This window comes from Herpailurus yagouaroundi, unplaced genomic scaffold, assembly GCF_014898765.1.
Source record: "Herpailurus yagouaroundi ecotype Mexico unplaced genomic scaffold, PumYag 187, whole genome shotgun sequence".
NCBI classification, from domain to species: Eukaryota; Metazoa; Chordata; class Mammalia; order Carnivora; family Felidae; genus Herpailurus; species Herpailurus yagouaroundi.
The window spans coordinates 1,485,739-1,504,073 of record NW_024412418.1 but is presented as its reverse complement, the minus strand read 5'-3'; the positions used below and the strand labels follow the sequence as shown (position 1 = coordinate 1,504,073).

Genomic DNA, 18,335 nt, shown 5'->3' with positions numbered 1-18,335 from the left:
ATCAGAAAATAACAAGTACCTCCAAATTAAAGACAGCTTTGGGTCCATTTCTCCAGAACTTAAAAAAGTTAGCAAAACTACTTAATGACCATCATACCCAACAACCCTTTTCAGAAAATCCTAGAGATTCATCATCAAGAAGGAGGATTTTTGAAGGGAATTTAAAGGAGTGTAGAAGTTTTTGGCATGTCTCACATTAGCCCTCACAAAAAGACAAGTGCATGGTCAGCGAGGGAACTCTGAAAGTTTTGGAGGAAGGGGTTGTCAGAAGTCAAGTGCGGAATTTTACTTATTGAGGTTCAGAAAACCGTAAGTCAGCCTCAAGCTGCCACCAGAGCAGAGCATAAGCAAGGTCGTGTGTTAACTGGCACATGACCCTTTGAGTTGCAATGGATTAAAGATTCTTGCCTAACTTGGCCCGGAAGATGTCTGAAGACAGGACACTGACACATTGCTGCCTATGGCAGAGGGAGCTAAAGAGTGGGGCAAACTACATTGGGATGCGTGGAACTCATATGGGCCAAGAGGATGCTGTAGGAGGTGGCCGGGTTAGCGTTATTAAAAAAATAATCATGGAAATAAATTCACATGGCAATTTTGAGAATCAAATTATCCTTAAAGGAAGAGAAAGGGCCAGAGTACTAGGAATCATGAGTGTAGAGTCTGGAATCACACAGAGCTAGGTTTGAATCCCAGTCCTTGGGTGAGCTGGGGCTAATAAACTCTCTGAACTTCAGTTTTTCATCTATAAAATGTAGATAATATGTCATACGATTCTTAAGAATATTATCTTAGATAATATACATAAATTGCTTAACACTGTTAACACAGGAAGAAATATTTCCAGTAACACTAAAGAATTCAGAGAAGCAAAACAACAACAAAATGTTCATTGGATTTAGCCTGAAGGAGGTCATTAGCGTCCCCTTACCCTGGTCTCAACTAATTTCCTTTGTCTAGAAGCAAGTATTTAAATTTTTAGTTGTTCTCTTTTTGTGTGTACTTCCATATTTCTAATGTATTAGAATTCAATGTATTTAATACTATTTTTAATTTTGGGCTTGTATAACTAACTCCCCACTATTAAAGACAATGGACTAACCCCTACACCCCCCCTTCCGTTACTCTGGAAGCCCCCCCCCCATAACACTTTCTTTTCCCTCAATCTCCCAAAAGAGTTTTATCATAATTTTTAGTTGGATCAATATATAGTGTCTTAGTCATTAGTGGCTAAATTACTACACATAATTGTATCTTCTTTCAACCATTTCTCTTCCCTGGAGTTAATAACTGCCTCACATTTCATACGCTTGGTTTTTCATATACCTAAAAGCAATTAATTCCCAAATATTCCACCATGAATGCAAAACTCTCAATGTCTACAGACTCAAAGGACAATTCATCAGTTTCATTTTTTTCTGGAGACGTTCCTCTGGAGCCCTGTATTCTGTTGTTCCAGTTAGAACTGGTTACCCTCTAGGCCTGCTAAGATCTTAATTCATTCTTCTTAGTGAGTTTACTTCATTTACTGTATTCACTAACTTCTTAGAACCATCAATGCATCATGTCCAGTGACACATCCAACTGGGGGCACTCCCAATTCTTGAGTCTTACTGACTTCTACCAATGGGGATCACTCCTTTTCCAGGCTTCTAGCTCCAGCAGTCAGATTTATACTTTCTGTGGGCTGCTAAGTTTTTGGCTACATACCCATCTGCTTACTAACATCTAAAAGAAAATGTGACACCATTTTCTCCCATAGTTTTTGGATTTGTAGATCTATAACTTTCTTCCTACCTCTTGCTATCATTTTTGTTAGGTTTCATGAGAGAACAGAATTAGATGTGTTTAATCCACCAAGAATAGCCATCAGTTTAAAATGATATTGTATCGGGGCACCTGGGTGCCTCAGTCGGATGTCGGCTTAGGTCATGATTTCGGGGTTCATGAGTTCAAGCCCCGTGTAGGGCTCTGTGTTGACAGCTCAGAGCCCGGTGCCTGCTTCAGATTCTGTGTCTCCCTCTCCCTCTGCCTCTCCCCTGCTTGCACTCTGTCTCTCTCTCACAAATAAATAAACATTAAAGCCAACTAAATTAAACTAAAAGGAAATTATATTGTATCTGTTTTCTTCCCAGTCTATTATACCTTTGAAGGTGTATCTTATTTATTTTTCTGATTTCACTTAGCGGTGCCTGATATCACATGGGGACGTTTCTATTGGATGTTATGTGGGTAAAACAGAGTCAAATGGAGGCGAGGCGGTGGATGCAGGTGGTGCGTTAGGAGGCAGTTGAGGTAGTTGAGATATATCATCAGAGGAAATTATATTTCAACCTCAGCAAAAGAGAAAGGAAAAGCCTCAGACATCTGCTATTAAATAGTAGAGCAAACAAAAAATGTGAGAGCAAATATATTAGAAACTGGGGGTCATGTAAAGTTGAGGTGATATATTTAAGCCCTGCTCTGCATTATTTTGAATCTAGGAAGGATATTGCCATGCTATCTCTCAAGAAAAGATTTTTCCCCCAGTGTTTGTATAATTCCAAGTTAAAAACACAAACATAGCATATTTTTCTGTGTGGGCTTCCTCCATTATTATGGATAGAATGGTTTTGCAAAGAGTGGATATGCAGCAAAGAAAGGTACGTTTCTTAAGAAATCACTCTTAACATGCTTAACATATAATCCCAGACACCTGTGCCAATATGTTACTAATACATAAAATAACTGTTAGAGATGCATAAGGACAGGGTCTGTTTAGTGACAATAGCCCAACGAACCCCTGCCCGCATCAAAGCAACGTACGCATATCACAGTCTTCCTTACCATTGTCAGCTCACTCAACTGCGCTCATTTACTGCCCTGCAATCATTTTGCCGATTCAGCAAACTAGGTTTTTATCTCAACTTCTTAGAGAATGGCTTTCAGAAGAGTCAAACCACTGAAACCGAACAAATGTATATGTTTTAAAAGGAAACAAAAGCATTGTTTCTTATTTTTTTTTCAAAAGATGAATTCTAAAGGCCTACAATTTTTTTTTTTTTGATGTTTATTTTTGAGAGAGAGTGAGAGACAGAGCGTGAGTGGGTGAGGGGCTGAGAGAGGGAGACACAGAATCAGAAGCAGGCTCCAGGCTCCGAGCTGTCAGCACAGAGCCTGACACAGGGTTTGAACCCACAAACCATGAGATCACGACCTCGGCTGAAGTCGGAAGCTTAACCCACTGAACCACCCAGGCGCCCCCCCTCCTTTTACGTTTATTTATTCATTTTGAGAGAGAGAGAGAGAGAGCAGAGCAGGGGTAGAGAGGGAGACAGAATCCCAAGCAGGCTCTGTGTGCTCTCAGTGAGCACAGCAGGATGCGGGGCTTGAACCCATGAAACCGTGAGATCATGACCTGAGCCAAAAATCAAGAGTCAGAAGTTAACCAACTGAGCCACCCAGGTGCCCCTAAAGGCCTACAACTTCAGGGAAATTTAATCTCCCTTTCTTTGAACACCAAATTCACAGAAAATAATAATCACCAACAGTCTATGGCAAATAATTCTCCCCACACTTCCGTTTTATCAAGAGTGATAAAGACATTATTTTTGGTACATTGGATTTTATCTTGTGACTTTGCAGCAGGAAAAAATAAATTCCCAAAAAAGCTAAATAAAATATCTTAGCACTTCTCCAAATCCATCTTCAGTGGCTTGATACAGTATTTCTCACAGTGTCATTTCCTCTGGCCCCTGAACTTGGAATGATCAGCTATCTCAAGCTTCCTAGAGTAGATTCATTAATCCAAAGAAATGCTACTCTCCAGCAACCATTCATTATAATTTGTTTTAATACATAAAATAGTAGGTGACTTAAAATTATATACAATTTTTTTTTTTTTTTAAAGCTCAAGGGACTGGGGCTGTGAGTTCTGCCCCTGGATGTGCCATTGCAGTAACAGAAGTTGACTCTGGGGGTATCCGAATCTGAGAACTAGCTGCTGTTTATCGAGGGGCTCATCTGAGCAGGGCGCGAGACAAGATGCTTTACAGACATATCTCTGTTTAATTTCCTCAACAGCTCTACAAGGAAGGTTATCATTAGCTCCAAGTTAGAGCTGAGGCTCAGAGAAGTTAGGACACCAAGCTAGGATCACACAGCAAGGAAGTGCGAAGTCCAGATTTGAAATTAGATGGGTCTCTGAAGAACCCCCACTCTTCATGGGGGAGGACCTCTGCCTCTATGCCAAGCTCAGAGGGCAAGCCCTAAGAGTTCTTCACAGCCCCAGCACATGGCAATTTATCTGCCCTCCGCTTGAGCTCTGGCGAGGGAGGATCGGTGTCTGTGATAAACTGAGACAAAGAACATGCAAATGTTTTGTAAACTGTGGAGTGATATTCAAATGCAAACGGATTGAAACTTGTCTGCCCATTCCCGCCCCGCCCCTGCCCCCAGCACAAGAACTCTTTCAATTGAATTAGGAGGTTGGATTTCTATATTTGATACTTCTTTTTTGAGAGATCGTGGACATAGGATGAGTTTCAGGTGTACAGGAGAATGATTCAACGTTTGCATGGATTGCAACAGGATCACCACAATGTCTGGTTTACGTCCCTTACTGCACACAGTTAAAACAGTTGTTTTCTTATCATGAGAACTTTGAAGATCTACTCTATATGGAAACATTTTGAGGGGCCAATGAAGCCTGATTCAATAAGATTTTAGCTCTTGCGGATGGCTTTTAGGAAAAGGGTATGAAAACTGTAGGAGCAGGAGCTAATAGGGGGCAGAGACGGGCAGTAGTAGCCAGGGAAAACCAGAACACAGAGAATCCGCTGGACTCTACCCCAGAACTCGTTTCTGTGAAGACTGAGGAGCAAGGGGGCCAAAGATGAGAAGGTACAGAACTGGGAGTGAGATGGCCCCAATTTTCATCTCTGCTCAGCGGCTACACTCAAAGCGACGCCGGTGAGTGTCGCCGGTGAGTTCCTCCAAGTGAGGAACCGAAAGAGACACGTTCTAAGGACCAGCCCCCCTGACCCCCAGTGCTTCCACATTTGGTTAGCTGCCACATATATTCTTGCTCCTTCCCATCTGACCATCTCTTTGTCAGTATGAACCAGCTGATTGGAACACCTCCTCCCCTGCCGTCTATACCACCTTCCACACGTATCTCACGACTACTCCTTCTGCAAACCTGAGCCTCTTGAGCCATAAAAGCCCAGGCCTTGATACACCCTGGGGCCAGCTGCACTCTTCAACTGGGAGAGCTCGAGCTTAGCTATCTGCAAACACAGTAGCATTTGCACACAGGACTCCAGGAGGCGAGGCCGACATCTTATCCAGTCGTGTGTCTCCTGTAACAAAGAGTAGATGGTGTCTAAGCCAGAAGCACCAGGACATTCTTCTCTGGTCTTTACCCTGTGAACCTGGTGGGGCTCCTGGAGGTAAACGGCACACAAGTGTGCCCCCTCCCGCACTCTAAGTGAGCCGCAGCCTTGACCCTCTAGAAGGTGACTCTAGACACAAGGACGACTACATAAAACATCAGCAAGAGCAATGGAAACACCGAGGTTGGTTTTTAGACTCACTGCCACCTCTTTTTTTCTCCCTGGAGGGGCAGGAAAGGAGCGAGTGGATACCCTGTCTTCCCATCCACCCGTACTGCCGACTTCCACATTCATTAGCCCCGTGAGCCAAGGCCAAGTTTCATTTCATCATTTCTCCCAGGGTGGGACCCCATGTGGTACAATACAAAGGTCCCGGGGCAGCAGATGTGAGCTCTAGACGTAATCTGGCCACTCGCCAGCTGTGCCCCGGGAAAATCTCAAATCTCCTATAAATTTGGGATAATAAAGCAAACCATGCGGCGTTGTTTGGAGAATTAGGGGCAAAGCATTTCTTCCCCTATGCTCTCCCTGCACCGGCACAGCCTCTGCTGTAGCTGTGCCCTTCACAGTTAGCCTGCAGACCATCTCCTCTTCCCCGACTCCTGCTCTCATTGGACTCCAGTAATGCGGTCGTCCTCTCCTGCCTTCAGCCCGAGAGGGGGCGCAGCTTTGCCATTTCTCATCTTGGGTGCCTTCCACCCCTTCTAAGTTTCCCTAATGGCCTTCATCAAAGCCCCTTCAAATGAATCCTGTGGGATGAATTGTTTCCTGGGGAGACCCTGGCTGATAACTGGGTATCCGATAAGGCTGAACGTGGGGAGGAGGAGGGGAAGAAAGAGAAGTGCCTAACCAGCCCCCCCCCAGGTTTGTTCTGAGCTGCCTCACTGTGGTCTGAACGACCACCCTCTCTCCTGGGTCACTACATAGCCTCCTGACTGTTCTCCCCACGTCTCCTCTTGCCCGCCTGTGGTCTGTTTTCAACACAGCATGGTGGCAGAGTGATCCTGAGAACCCACAAGTCAGATCCTGTCTCTCCTTGGCTCAGAATCCCCCGACGCCTTCCATGTCACTCAGAATGAAAGCTCAAGTCCTCAGTGTCCTTTTGTGATCTGGCCCCCAGCCAGGGCAGATGGGCAGACAACATTGCCCTGTCCCCTTCTACCCTCTGGCCCTCCACTTCAGATCCACCACCTCCCCAGAAACACCAGGCACACACTGGCCTCAAGAGCTTTGCTCTTTCCATTTCCTCTGCCCAAAGAATTGCCGGTGAGCTCCAGGGATCTGTATTATCAGGTTCCAGAAAATTGTTTGATTCCACTCATGATGTCCAACATTATTAGAAGAATAATAGTACTTGTGTACTAAGTTAGATTCAATTTTATTCACCTCAATTCCTTGTGAAAAAAATCCTTTAGCTTTTTTTAAAAAATTTTTTAGAGATGAGAGAGTACGCGTGTGCCCAAGCGAGACCAGGAGAAAAGCAGAGAGAGAGAGAGAGGGAGAGGGAGAATCCCAAGCAGGCTCCACACTGTCAGGGCAAAGCCCGACAATGGGCTCAATGCCATGACTGTGAGATCATGATCTGAGCTGAAATCAAGGGTCAGATGCTTAACCTACTGAGCCACCCAGGTGCCCCAATTAGCCATTTTGGATAGAGAGTGAGAACCGTAGGGGCATTCGGGGAACATAAGGTGGTTGGTTATTTCATGGCTGGCCTAAGAAGGGGTGTGGGTAATTTAAAATTCCTGTGGAGGAGGCAGGGCTGCAGAAGAGTCAGCATAAAACGGTGAAGCTCCGCAGTGTGTGAAACAACAGCACAAGAAACCAAACGAAACAACAGAACACCCAACGGCGGTAACGGCCCAGCCATGAGGGACCTGGGTACTGCAGAACTATTCAAAGTCCCGATTTCATTTTACTTTGTAATTTCTTCCTGACTCTTCCCCTGGCCCACTCCGTGGCATCGTGCAAGTCTGTTCTCATCTGTCGGCGTCATTAGAAAGGACCAGGTGAGCTCCATCCCTTCCGAAGACACCCCTAGCTCCAGAGATCATGAGTTATTCCAACAGCTCCTCCCTGACAGATTTCCATGGTGTGTGGTCCAGATGCCCAACTCCTGGCATGCAGGAGCCTCGGGCTCTGGTTCAAGCTGTTTCTTGCATCCGAGGCCAGCAGCTGCTCCACCAAGATGGAAGGAAGGAAGCCAGGCATTGGTGGTGCCACCTGGCCATTCGTCCTGGAGCATTTCTCAACCCTCACCTTCTGCAGCAAGGTCCACTTTCCACAAAAAGGACAAGAGGGCATGGCGGTGTTTCTGGTGTCCCATCCACAACCCAAATCCCACAGAATATGAGATCAGGTGAGGTTTTAGTGTCACTCTCTCCTTCTACCTTAATCCAAGCCCACTTCCAGGCAGGTGCTCAGACTTTCCAGAATGTGGCGATGGGGAAGAGAGGAGACTGGAGCACATAACAATCAGACAAAGTCCAGATGATTCCTTTCACCTACCCTCTAGAGGATGAGATGTAGAGGATATGCAGAGGATGAGATGGGATGGAGGGCACAAAAAAGTGCTCATTGAAATGAAAGCCTTGTCAGTATCATCTGTCATCATCGTGAACACCTATCTTGAGAATCAACTCTGTGCTGAGCTTTTTATCTGCAATCTCAATTATCCTCACAAACAACTTTCTATACATTAGTATCTCCGTTTAGCAAACAGAGGAAACAAGCTCAGAGGGATAAATTAATTTACCCACTAAGTCCGCAGGTTAATATAGGATAGAAGTGGGATCCAACCAGATCTAGTACACACGACCCCAGCTGTAGGCCTGCCTTTCTGGAGAGCCTCCCTGAGCCTCCAGACACGGGGGTTAGGTGGAAATTCAGAGCACGTTTTCTTGCCCACCGCCTCCCTCTTGTGGCTCAATTGCATATATGAACTCAATGTGAAGGAGACGAGGCAGGTTACCGCCAAGGAAAAGGAACGGTCAGGGAAACTGGGTTACAAATCCATTACCTTCATGATCTGAGTTGCTTTCTTTCTTGGGGCCACGGTTTTCTCCTGCTTCAGTTAGGGAGATCTCCGAGTCCCTTCCAGCCCTGATGTCCCATATTGCTAAGACGGATACTGGTCTCTCAAGTAGAGTCCAGTCCTGCACCTTTACATTCTAAGAACTGTGTGTGGTTGTGTACATGTTTTAAGGGCCTCCTCAGTGAGGGTCTCCATGACATTAGCACTGCTCTGGCACAAAAAAGGAAGTGGAATGTGCAGGGCTCTGCATTCATCCAGTTTATCACAGGTTCACAAGGGGGCCACCCTGGGCTACTCAGGGCACTGCCTAACCGCAGCGAACTTGGTCAAAATGGCTGGTAATTGCAAGATCCAGGATTTGAACCTAGGTTTTCCGGCTCCAAACTCAAGTTTATTCCTTCCACACATATCTATTCTAGACTGAGTAAGCTTTGTAATGAAGGAGCTGCAGACAGAAAGAGGCACAAAGGGAACTAGGACGTACGGCGTGGCAAAACCCCCCGACAGCAGTATGAAGGTAGGTCCGCTATAGTTTACAACACTAGGATTTACTCGAATCCTCTCTTGGGGTCATACAAGGCGTTAAACATTCCACGGATGTGAATCACGTACATGCTCTGTCACATAGACAAAGCTGACTTAACAATAACTAGCTTGCAGAATTGTTTCAGGGCTAATGCAGGTCATAAGAAGGTGCTTGGCAAGTAGCCGTAAAGATGATTGTTTGTTTGTTTCTCTAAGCTTCTAGAAAAGCTACCCGAAGGAAACTGACTAGGAAGTTCCATTGTGTAGGAAGAAAAAAAAAAAATAAAACAAAACAGAACTCACAAAGAGACTTGAAGGAGAGAGAACGGGGTGTGGCGGCCCTGAGGTACAGGCTAAGCCAACAGGGGCAGTTTTGTGAGGGAATATTAGGGGACAAAGGGTGATGAGAGGGAGGGAGATGGCAAGAATCGGCATTACAGGGCAGGTGCTAGCAGAACTGTGCGTCTTTGTGTTGCTGGGCACTTGAAGACGGCGCTGTTTTCCGCACGCCTGTAGTCAGTATGGTGCAGGCTGTGCCTTGAGCGCTACAAGAATTCTCCTGATGCCAGAGTTTGAGCTTCTATTGCTTCCCCCTTCCTAATTCGTCCTCCAAACCATTATTTCACACGTTTGTTGCAATATGAACAAAATATATTCACTTCAGATTTTAAGTTTGGTTATGGAGAGTTTAAAAATCTATACATTTTCAGAAGTCTTGAAATTTTTTATAGTGGTAACAAATATTTGTGTTATTTATTTCCACTTCTCTTGCAGTGGGGTTAGTGAATGTGACCTGGAGTTTTTTGTTTTTAATTGAATGAGGTCTTCTTGGGGATGAATTTATGGTGAATTATCATCAATGTACCAAGTGAGCTTAAAAACCATGTTTCCTTTATACTGGTTAAGTCAAGCATTTTATGATTCAAATACTGGGGGGTTTTTTTTGTTTGTTTGTTTGGAGTTTTTTTGCTTACGTTTCTCAAAACTTGCAAGACGCACGTTAAAAACTCTCACGACTGGTGTTTTTGTTAGTTTCTCCTATCTCTAGGCAAATCTTCAAATTATTTTCTTTTTTATTGTTTGTGTATTGTGTGTTTTGGTCATAAGGACTTTTTGTTGTCTAATATTAATATTACATGCTTTGCCCTTTTAGTTTGCATCTTCTGGCCTGTCTTTGCCTCTCCTTGCCCTTGCAAACACTACTAACTAGGGACCTCTGGAAATACAATTGCAATTTTGTCATCACCGTGCTTAAATCCTCTGGTGGCTGCCTCCCGGACACAGCTCAGTGCCTGCAGGAGGCATTCAGTGCCCTGGGCATCCAGGACTTGCCTCCCTCCCAGTTAGGTCTCTCACTTGTCACTCTGTGTTAGAATCGTAACAAACTGCTTCTGCTTTGAAGGCGCTGACCTTTGCGCACACTGATCTGGATGGACAATGGTGTGACCAAGTGTCAAATGCCAAACATAAGCTGCGTGAAGCAGGGAAGAGGCGAGGCAGCAAATCTGTCTTCGGGCACCTCTTCACTCATGGAACAAAATGCCAACATTTTAAGGGAGCGATGAAGTGACAGAGAAGATAATTTAAATTTGGAACAAGAGCGAAACAAGACAAGGTAACAGTTATAGGCCGCATACTTATTCGATATCAGCATTAGACATCCTCTTAACGTATTTCTTTTGTGCCATCGAGTGCAAAATAATACATAATCATGAATTGTCACAGTCTTTAGTGGATTCCTCAGCTTAGTATCAATTTTCTACGGCCTAGAAAAACCTACCAGCCTAGGCACCGTTGGGTGAGCCGAAATTCCTGGTGGGAGGGGAGCCCAAGTTTTCCCCTTGGTTGTACTAGAGAAGATAAACTCTACTGGCTCTCTCCAGCTTCTCTTCCCATGTCTTTCCTCAAGAACAGCTGGTTGCTTGTCTTCTCATTTTCCTTAATTTCTTAAGGCCTTAATTTCTAGGGCCCAGCGTACAGTATTTAGACAATTCGCCCATCTGAATTGCAATTTGAATCAGAGAGACAGTGATCTTTGTCACAGTAAACAAATCATTTTTGTGTTTCTTTTTTTGTTTTTGTTTTTGAGAGAGAGAGACAGAGAGAGCACCAGTGGGGGAGGGGCACAGAAAGTGGGAGAGAGGGAATCCCAAGTAGCCTCTGCTCTGTCAGCACAGAGCCTGACCCGACAAGAGGGTGGGCGTGGGGAAGTCGATCCCTGAACTGTGAGATCGTGACCTGAGCGAAAATAAATCAAGAGTTGGGGGCTTACCCAACCGAGCCACCTAGGCGCCTCTTATCTTTGTGTTTCTAAAAGCAATAGAAAGCAATAGAAAGAAAGCACATTGTTTATTGTATAAAAAAAGCTTCATACAAATGTATAAGGCATATTTAATTAGTTTAAAATATTCTAGATCCAACAGAACACAGGTATCTCCCATGTTTCAAAAGTTTGCATTACGCCACTTGGCTTTTATGAGAGACCTACATTAGTATCTGTTTTTGCTCAACAAAATAAATTCGAAGAGGGTTTTTGCTTTTACAGAGGACTCTGTGGCTCTTAACCTCTTGAAGGTTTTGTTTCTTCCGCTACAGGAGGACCTCCCAGCGCCTGTTTTTCTAGTGCTGCACACCAATGACCAAAGGAAGCAAAAAGTGATATTCTGTATTTCTGACTGATCACACCGGAGACATTTAGATTTTATACCAGGGTTGTGGGGTTTTTTCGGTTGTTTTGTTTTGTTTTATGTCTATTTTGGTCGGAAGTTTTAAAACAAGACTACTGACAATCATTCTGATTGGACCCTGCTGGGTCACATGTCCAGGTTGAACCAATCACTGCCATGGGAGGGATCAAAGGCCTGACTGACAGCCTCGGACTAGCGCACCCTGGAAGGAGGGGAGAAGTCAGCTCCTTAAAACCACGTGGATCTCCAACCACAAGTCACGGACTGCTGAGAAGCACAAAGTGGAAAACGGATCTGAGGAGACCAGTGTGTTACCCCATTTTCATCTGGGCCGCATTTTCTGATCTAACTCTCACCCAGGGATGCTTCCCTCAGCCTCTGCATAGAGTTGGGGATCCTTTGGCAGCATTCCAACTTTCCTCTGCTCCACGTTTACAAAATTTAGAAAACAAGCCCCAAACGAACCTTTCAAACAGTTATCCCATGAAAAGCTCTGTTTCCAGATTCCCCATAGGTAACCTAGATCCTACAACACCGTTTCCTAGCACCAAAGGGGTAACTCGGAAGTATCTGAAGGAAGGATGGAGGTGGAGAAAAAGCAACCTTGATTTTCATGCTCAAGGATGTCAATCAATTCTGGCTTTCTAGAATGGAAGATGGCTGAACAAAACTGAATTTGGGCACCTTTTTAAAATGCTGTCTGCGGTGGGGTGAGGGGGCACGGTGCTTTCCCTCTCAGGGTAGGCTTTGAGACATTATGGGACTACGTTACGAGTTCTCTAGAGAAACAGACCCAATAGGAGGGAGAGGGTAAGGGGGGGAGGGGGGAGGGGGAGCAGGGGAAGAGGGGGGAGAGAGAGAAGATGTAGTGCAGCAACTGGTCACGTGGTTATAGCCTACAGGCCGCTGCCCGCAAGCTGGAGAGCCAGGAAGGCTGGCTGTGTCCTTCAGTCCCAATGGAAAGGCTTGAGAAGCAGGAGTGCCAATGTCTGAGAGAAGAATAAATGGAGGCCTCCGCTCAAGCAGAGAGAGCACAGCCACCCTTCCTCTCCGTGCTGTCAGGCCCTCGGCATATTCAATGAGTCCATACTTAGCAGTGGCGGCCATCTTCTTTACTTAGTCACCCGATTCAAATTCCAATGTTAATCTCTTCTGGAGACACCCTCTGGTAGGCACCCACAGAAATAACGTTTTACCAGCGCTCTGGGCCTCTCTTAGCCTAGTCAGGTTGACACATAAAATTAACCATCACAGGTACTTCTGCAAAACATAGAAATCTGTGGTCACCCCAGGTTACGAAGTCACTCCGGCGGCACTTCTGTCCCATTGAGCTTATTCAGAACCTCTTCGTGTCCTTTTCCTCTCTGGTTTCTGCATCCCTGGACCCCTCATGCTGCATCGAGTGTGAGATCTCTGTAGCGGTATGGTCTTTTTCCACAGTAGCTGTGCCCACTTTCTCTTGCAATGGAATCACTTAGGCCTATAAAACCAGGCTCGTAGGTGCAGTTTCCCTTGTCCTCATTGTAATTCAGCCAAAGAATCCCTCTGACGGAAATCCTGGACTTAAACTTCTATCTGTGCCTGTGAAGCCACAGGCTGGGGGGGAGGCTAAGGATGGCCAGACATGGGGCTCTGGGGCTCAACCTCATGACTGTGAGATCGTGACCTGCACCAAAATCAAGAGTCAGATGATTAACTGACTGAGCCACCCAGGCGTCCCTTTTCTTACCTTTTAAGTCCACAGGCGTTTAGTATGGTACTTCACACTAAAATACCATGGTCCCTCAAAGTAGTGGAAATGTTTCTTTTCTCTGCAGCCTCTTTTTCTGCAGTAATCACATATGACCCTAATATTCTATATCCTTCTTTCCTACTTTCTGAAAGACTCCACTGAGCTACGCCTCTTAAATCGGCCCATTCCCTTATCTATTCATGAAAGGTTGATGTTGTTCGTTGGTTAGACTATATTCTGTTTTGCTTTCCCTTATCTTCTGGCCTGGGCATTTTTGTCTTCCTAACATACTCCTGCTATTGGCCTTTAATACTCTCAACTGCCCCAGAAGCATCCATCGTCCAAATGAGGCTTGGTCATCTCATCTCCCAGCATTACCTGACCCGTCAAAGAGACATATTCTCATCTTGCCAACTTCTAACCAAGACTGAACTCAACTGATTATTGACCTGAAGCCACCCAATCAAGGCTCCAACACATGCCTCAAACTCCCCCAAATGCCAGTTTTTACTTTTATTTTAAAGTTCCTAGTCTCTGGAGACAGATTTTAGGGGGATTAGGGAACCACTAAAAAAAATAACCTTTTCTTCTCATCCCATGGTTAGAAACCACTTGAAAAATGAGAGCAAATATTCAGGTGAAAACAAAACAAAACAAAACAAAACAAATCACTTTATTCGTGGCAAGCTGAAAGAAAAGCATTCCTTCAGTTCGAGGCCAAATAGAATTTAATCGATGTAACCAAACAATCACTGGCAGAGCGGAGACAGTACAGGTCTCTCCTCTAAGAGGAAACATCTAGCAGAAAAGGAAGGAAGGAACGAGTGAACAAATGAACGAATGAAGTCATGGGGGCTGAGCTGTATGAACCCAATCCCTGATTCCAAACTCTGCAGTTACACATATCACTCCTTCTCTGAAGGAGAGTTGGGGGTGAAGGAATGGAAAGAAGGTGTATTTCTCTATGGGAAGTTTTGCCACAGGAAATGTGGACTTAGAGATCAAGGAAGTTCCCTCCTCACTATGGACACCTCTAGGGAAGGAGGAAAGGAGACAAAAATAGAAGCTTTAAGGCTGTGTGCAACCGTTAATTTCTGAGCAGGGAAAGGGTGAATCTAAATAAATACAGAAAATAAATAATGAAAATGCTTGAATCTCTAGGGTAAATATGTAGCTATCAGTTTTTATCATTTCCTATTCTTGTGTGTATTTTTTTTAATTTTTTTAATGTTTATTTATTTTTGAGAGAGAGAGAGAGAGAGACAGAGTGAGAGAAGGGGAGGGGTGGAAAGAGAAGGAGACACAGGATCTGAAGCAGGCTCCAGGCTCCGAGCTGACAGCATAGAGCCCGACGCGGGCTCGAACTCACAAACCGCGAGAGCATGACCTGAGCCGAAGTCGGACGCTTAACCGACCAAAACACCCACTTGTATTTCAAAAATGTCATTAATTACAATATGAACATTAAAAATTCTTCTCAAACATTTATCATCCTACCGTTCTGTGAAGCAGACCTGATCCTTTCAGAACCACTACAAGAACAATAAAAGAAGAAAAAAGAAACTATAAGTCTCCTATGGACACTGGAATTATGTCATTATTGTTTAACATACCAGTTTCATACTGCTTTGCAGCTTATGAAAGTCTCTGAATGGCATGTATAAATATTTTAAGAAATTTAAGATATTCAAGAAAGAATGTCAAACAAGAAGTATATGTATGTGTGTGTAGACATATATTAAGTACATGTGTTAGGTGTACATAAATAATATATATACTTCCTTTTTAAAAAATTTTTAATGCTTATTTATTTTTGACACAGAGAGAAAGAAAGAGAGACAGAGTGCAAGTAGGGGAGGGGCAGAGAGAGAGGGAGACACAGAATCTGAAGCAGGCTCCAGGCTGCGAGCTGGCAACATAGAGCCTAACATGGGGCTCGAACTCACGGACTGTGAGACCATGACCTGAGCTGAAGTCGGACGCTTCACTGACTGAGCCTCCCAGTCACTTCAATAATACACACACTTCTTGTTTGATCTACTTTCTTCCTCTTCTGTGTTTCAGGGTACCCTCCTGAACAACAGTGAGAGTACTCTTTGCGGGACCAGATGTCATTGTCATGCACATGAATCATCAAGGGCAGAGGGACTGCTCTCTTCAGAACTGATGGGAAAGAAGGCTTTCAGCCTCAAAGATACTTTACATTAATCAAGCAGTAGGCTTCATCTCGAAACACTGAAAGCGGCTGGAAGACGAGTCTCATGAAAACATACCAAGTTTCCATTCCCCAACAGTCAGACACAGTCATGCTTTCTTTCCCTCTTCACCCCCCGCTGAGACAGGATAAATGTTTTCTGCAAACTCAGGAGGCAAAGACGTTCAGTCTCAGACGCATGCAGTGACCAGGAGGTGACATTCTGCTGTGACCTCGGGGTGAGCGCCAATGACACAGTTGTAGCCGGCTTGGTGTAAGATTTGTTTCTATTTTCAAAGGCAGAAGCAAAGGACACTCCCTTCCTCATGCCCTCACCGAAAATGGAAATTGCTCACCTGCATTCGTTTCTGGGGGAGCCGCAGCAGAGAGAGAGGCTGCTCGCGTGGGCATGTCCTGTCCTGGAACCTCGGGCCGCTGACCTGGGCATCACCGTGAGTCCCTTTGCCAAGAGTGTCCTCCCAGAGCTCACTCAGGGTCAGGATGGGCTCAGAGAGGGCAGGGCACGCATGTCTAACCCCGCGGATCGGATGCCTGCGCACCTTCCCTCCAGAAGCCTCACCATTTACTTCCTCAGACATAAAACAATCTTATCTTGGGTGAGTCCCTTCACTCCCCCGGGTCTTCCTCTCTTTGCACAATAGGGAGAGTGAAGGGGGTGAGAAAATAATGAGCCCATACTTAACAACGGTGCCTGGCACCGTCCTTCCTCTGTACTGGTGAGCTGCCTTCTCCTCTTCCTTTCCTTCCCCGCTGTGCTCTCCTCGACAACAAAGCGAAGCCCACCCAGCCACAGCCTGACTCCTTCACTTTCTCCAAAGCGTCCCGCCTCCTCCTTCCCCCGCTTCCCGCTCAACACTTATCCGGAGGCCCACCCAAGTGATCTCCTGGCACCATTCCCGCTAGGCCAAACGAAAAGAAAAGCAAGGTGGAAGATTTTCATGGAATTCTTTATATGTTAGACAAAGCCAAACGCTCCATGTGCTTTCTGAGTTGCGTGTACGCCCGCGCGCACCCGCACAGCAGCACCACATAGGAGTGCGCGCTCGCACACCCATCTGTGAGGCTCGTCACTTTCGCAACCATCACGGATTTATGTGCTTTTCACAGTTTCCCAGCAGATGGCAGCAAAGGGGCCCGCGGAAGAGCAGAAAGTATTGGAAAGGCTAGAAGCTGAAGCTGTCCCTTCCGGATGTTTACAGGACTCACACAGCAGGGGATTGTGCTCAGGTTCCAATAGATGGCCCCGCGTCCTGCCAAGGACGGAGCAGGTGGGAGGGATCTGCCCAGGAACGGGCCGCTTTTATTTCAGAATTTAGATCAACGAAAGATTTTTTTCCCCCGAAGAGTATTTTATTATCGGTATTGTTTAGAATTGCTTACACGTGGATGTTATAAGGCGGATGGCAGTTTTGTTATTATTTTAAAAATTTCTACAGGCCATGCTTCCCCTTACTTCCTGCACTTGGGGGGACTACTCCCAGCACCATCACCACCCCCTTCTTGATTTGCCAGGGGACTTATTTGATGATTGCTCCCTGTCTACAAACGGAAGTGCCATTCACCGGAGCAGAAGTTGCAAAAGAAAATAGCCAAAAATGGTTTTCTCAACCAGCCTATAAAAGAAATTTAAATATGGAGTTGAAACTCAGAGAATTTCATTAGCAACAGACTGTCACTTGAAAACTTTACTGACAATCTAACCGGAAGAAAATCGTGGCGGTTCTCTGAGTCTCCCGCCCTCCCTCTTCCCACTGTAGGAGAACTCCCTCATCTCTAGGCTCAGAGACAAGTGGCAAGGGGACCCCCGGGGGGAACTTAATGTGGAGCCTCACAGTTTGGGGAAGTTGATAGACTTGAGTCTAATACACTCAAGGAACTAAAAGAGGCCAGGGCTAGGGCTTTTGACCCTGATGGCCAGTGTATTTATCTATCACTGCATACAAATTACCACAGCCTTAGAGGTTTGAGGCAACATGGCTTTATCATCTCCCAGTTTCTATAGGTCAGGACTCTGCACGGTTTAACTGGGTTCTTTGCTTCAGGGTCTCACAAGGCTGCAATCAAAGTGTTGGCAGTGCTTTGGTCTCAACTGAGGCTTGTCTGGGAGAAGGATTCACGTTCAAGTTTCCCCAGTTGGTGACAGAATCCAATTCCTTGCAGCTGCAGGACAGAGGGATGGAGCCCCACCCCACCCCCTGCCCACCATTTTTTTCCTCCCCTGAGTAATTGCCTGGAAGTCTTTGTAGGCTGTTGGTTAGAGTCTACTCTTAAGTTCCTAAAGGCAGCCCACAGTCCCTGGCCACGTGGAGCTCCTCAACATGGCTGCCTGCTTCCTCAAAGCCAGCAAGAAAGAGAAAGAGATGCCAGGAAGACATGCGGGCCTCCTGTAATGTGATCATGTAATCACATGCACATAATCACACACATTCTGTCACTGTGCTGTATTCTATTTACTCAAAACAAGTCATAGGTCTCACCTATACTCAGGGGGAAGCAATCCCAAAAGGGCCAGAACACCGGAAGCAGGAAGCAATAGAGCACCCTAGAGTCTGTCTGCCACAGCTAAGCGGGAAGAATAGTATTGGGATGGCCTGTCCTTCCACATGTAAGCCATGTGAAAGAAACCACCTGAGTGGTCTTAGACCTTGCTGCAAAGGGACATCAGGTGAAGCAAGGAGACCTGAAGAGAATGAGACTGGAGATTTTCGATGAACAGTCTGGGGTGGGATGTAGGGGGGAATCATGAGCACCTAGCTAATAAGTGCCCTGG

At 45.5% G+C, this 18,335-nt stretch overlaps 1 protein-coding gene across 4 annotated transcripts in view; it reads right to left on the bottom strand.

Moving 5' to 3' along the window:
* Positions 1–18,335, bottom strand: part of LOC121043357 (membrane-spanning 4-domains subfamily A member 4A-like) — a 168,914-nt gene that overhangs the window by 29,137 nt on the left and 121,442 nt on the right. The window contains exon 1 of one of the 4 annotated variants that reach the window (XM_040495022.1): positions 15,901–16,250. The exons of the other annotated variants lie outside the window; for them this stretch is intronic. Coding sequence (XP_040350956.1) covers positions 15,901–15,992 — 92 coding nt within the window. The 5' untranslated portion in view covers positions 15,993–16,250. Of the gene's footprint in view, positions 1–15,900; positions 16,251–18,335 lie in introns of those variants that run through there. 4 annotated transcript variants of the gene reach the window in all.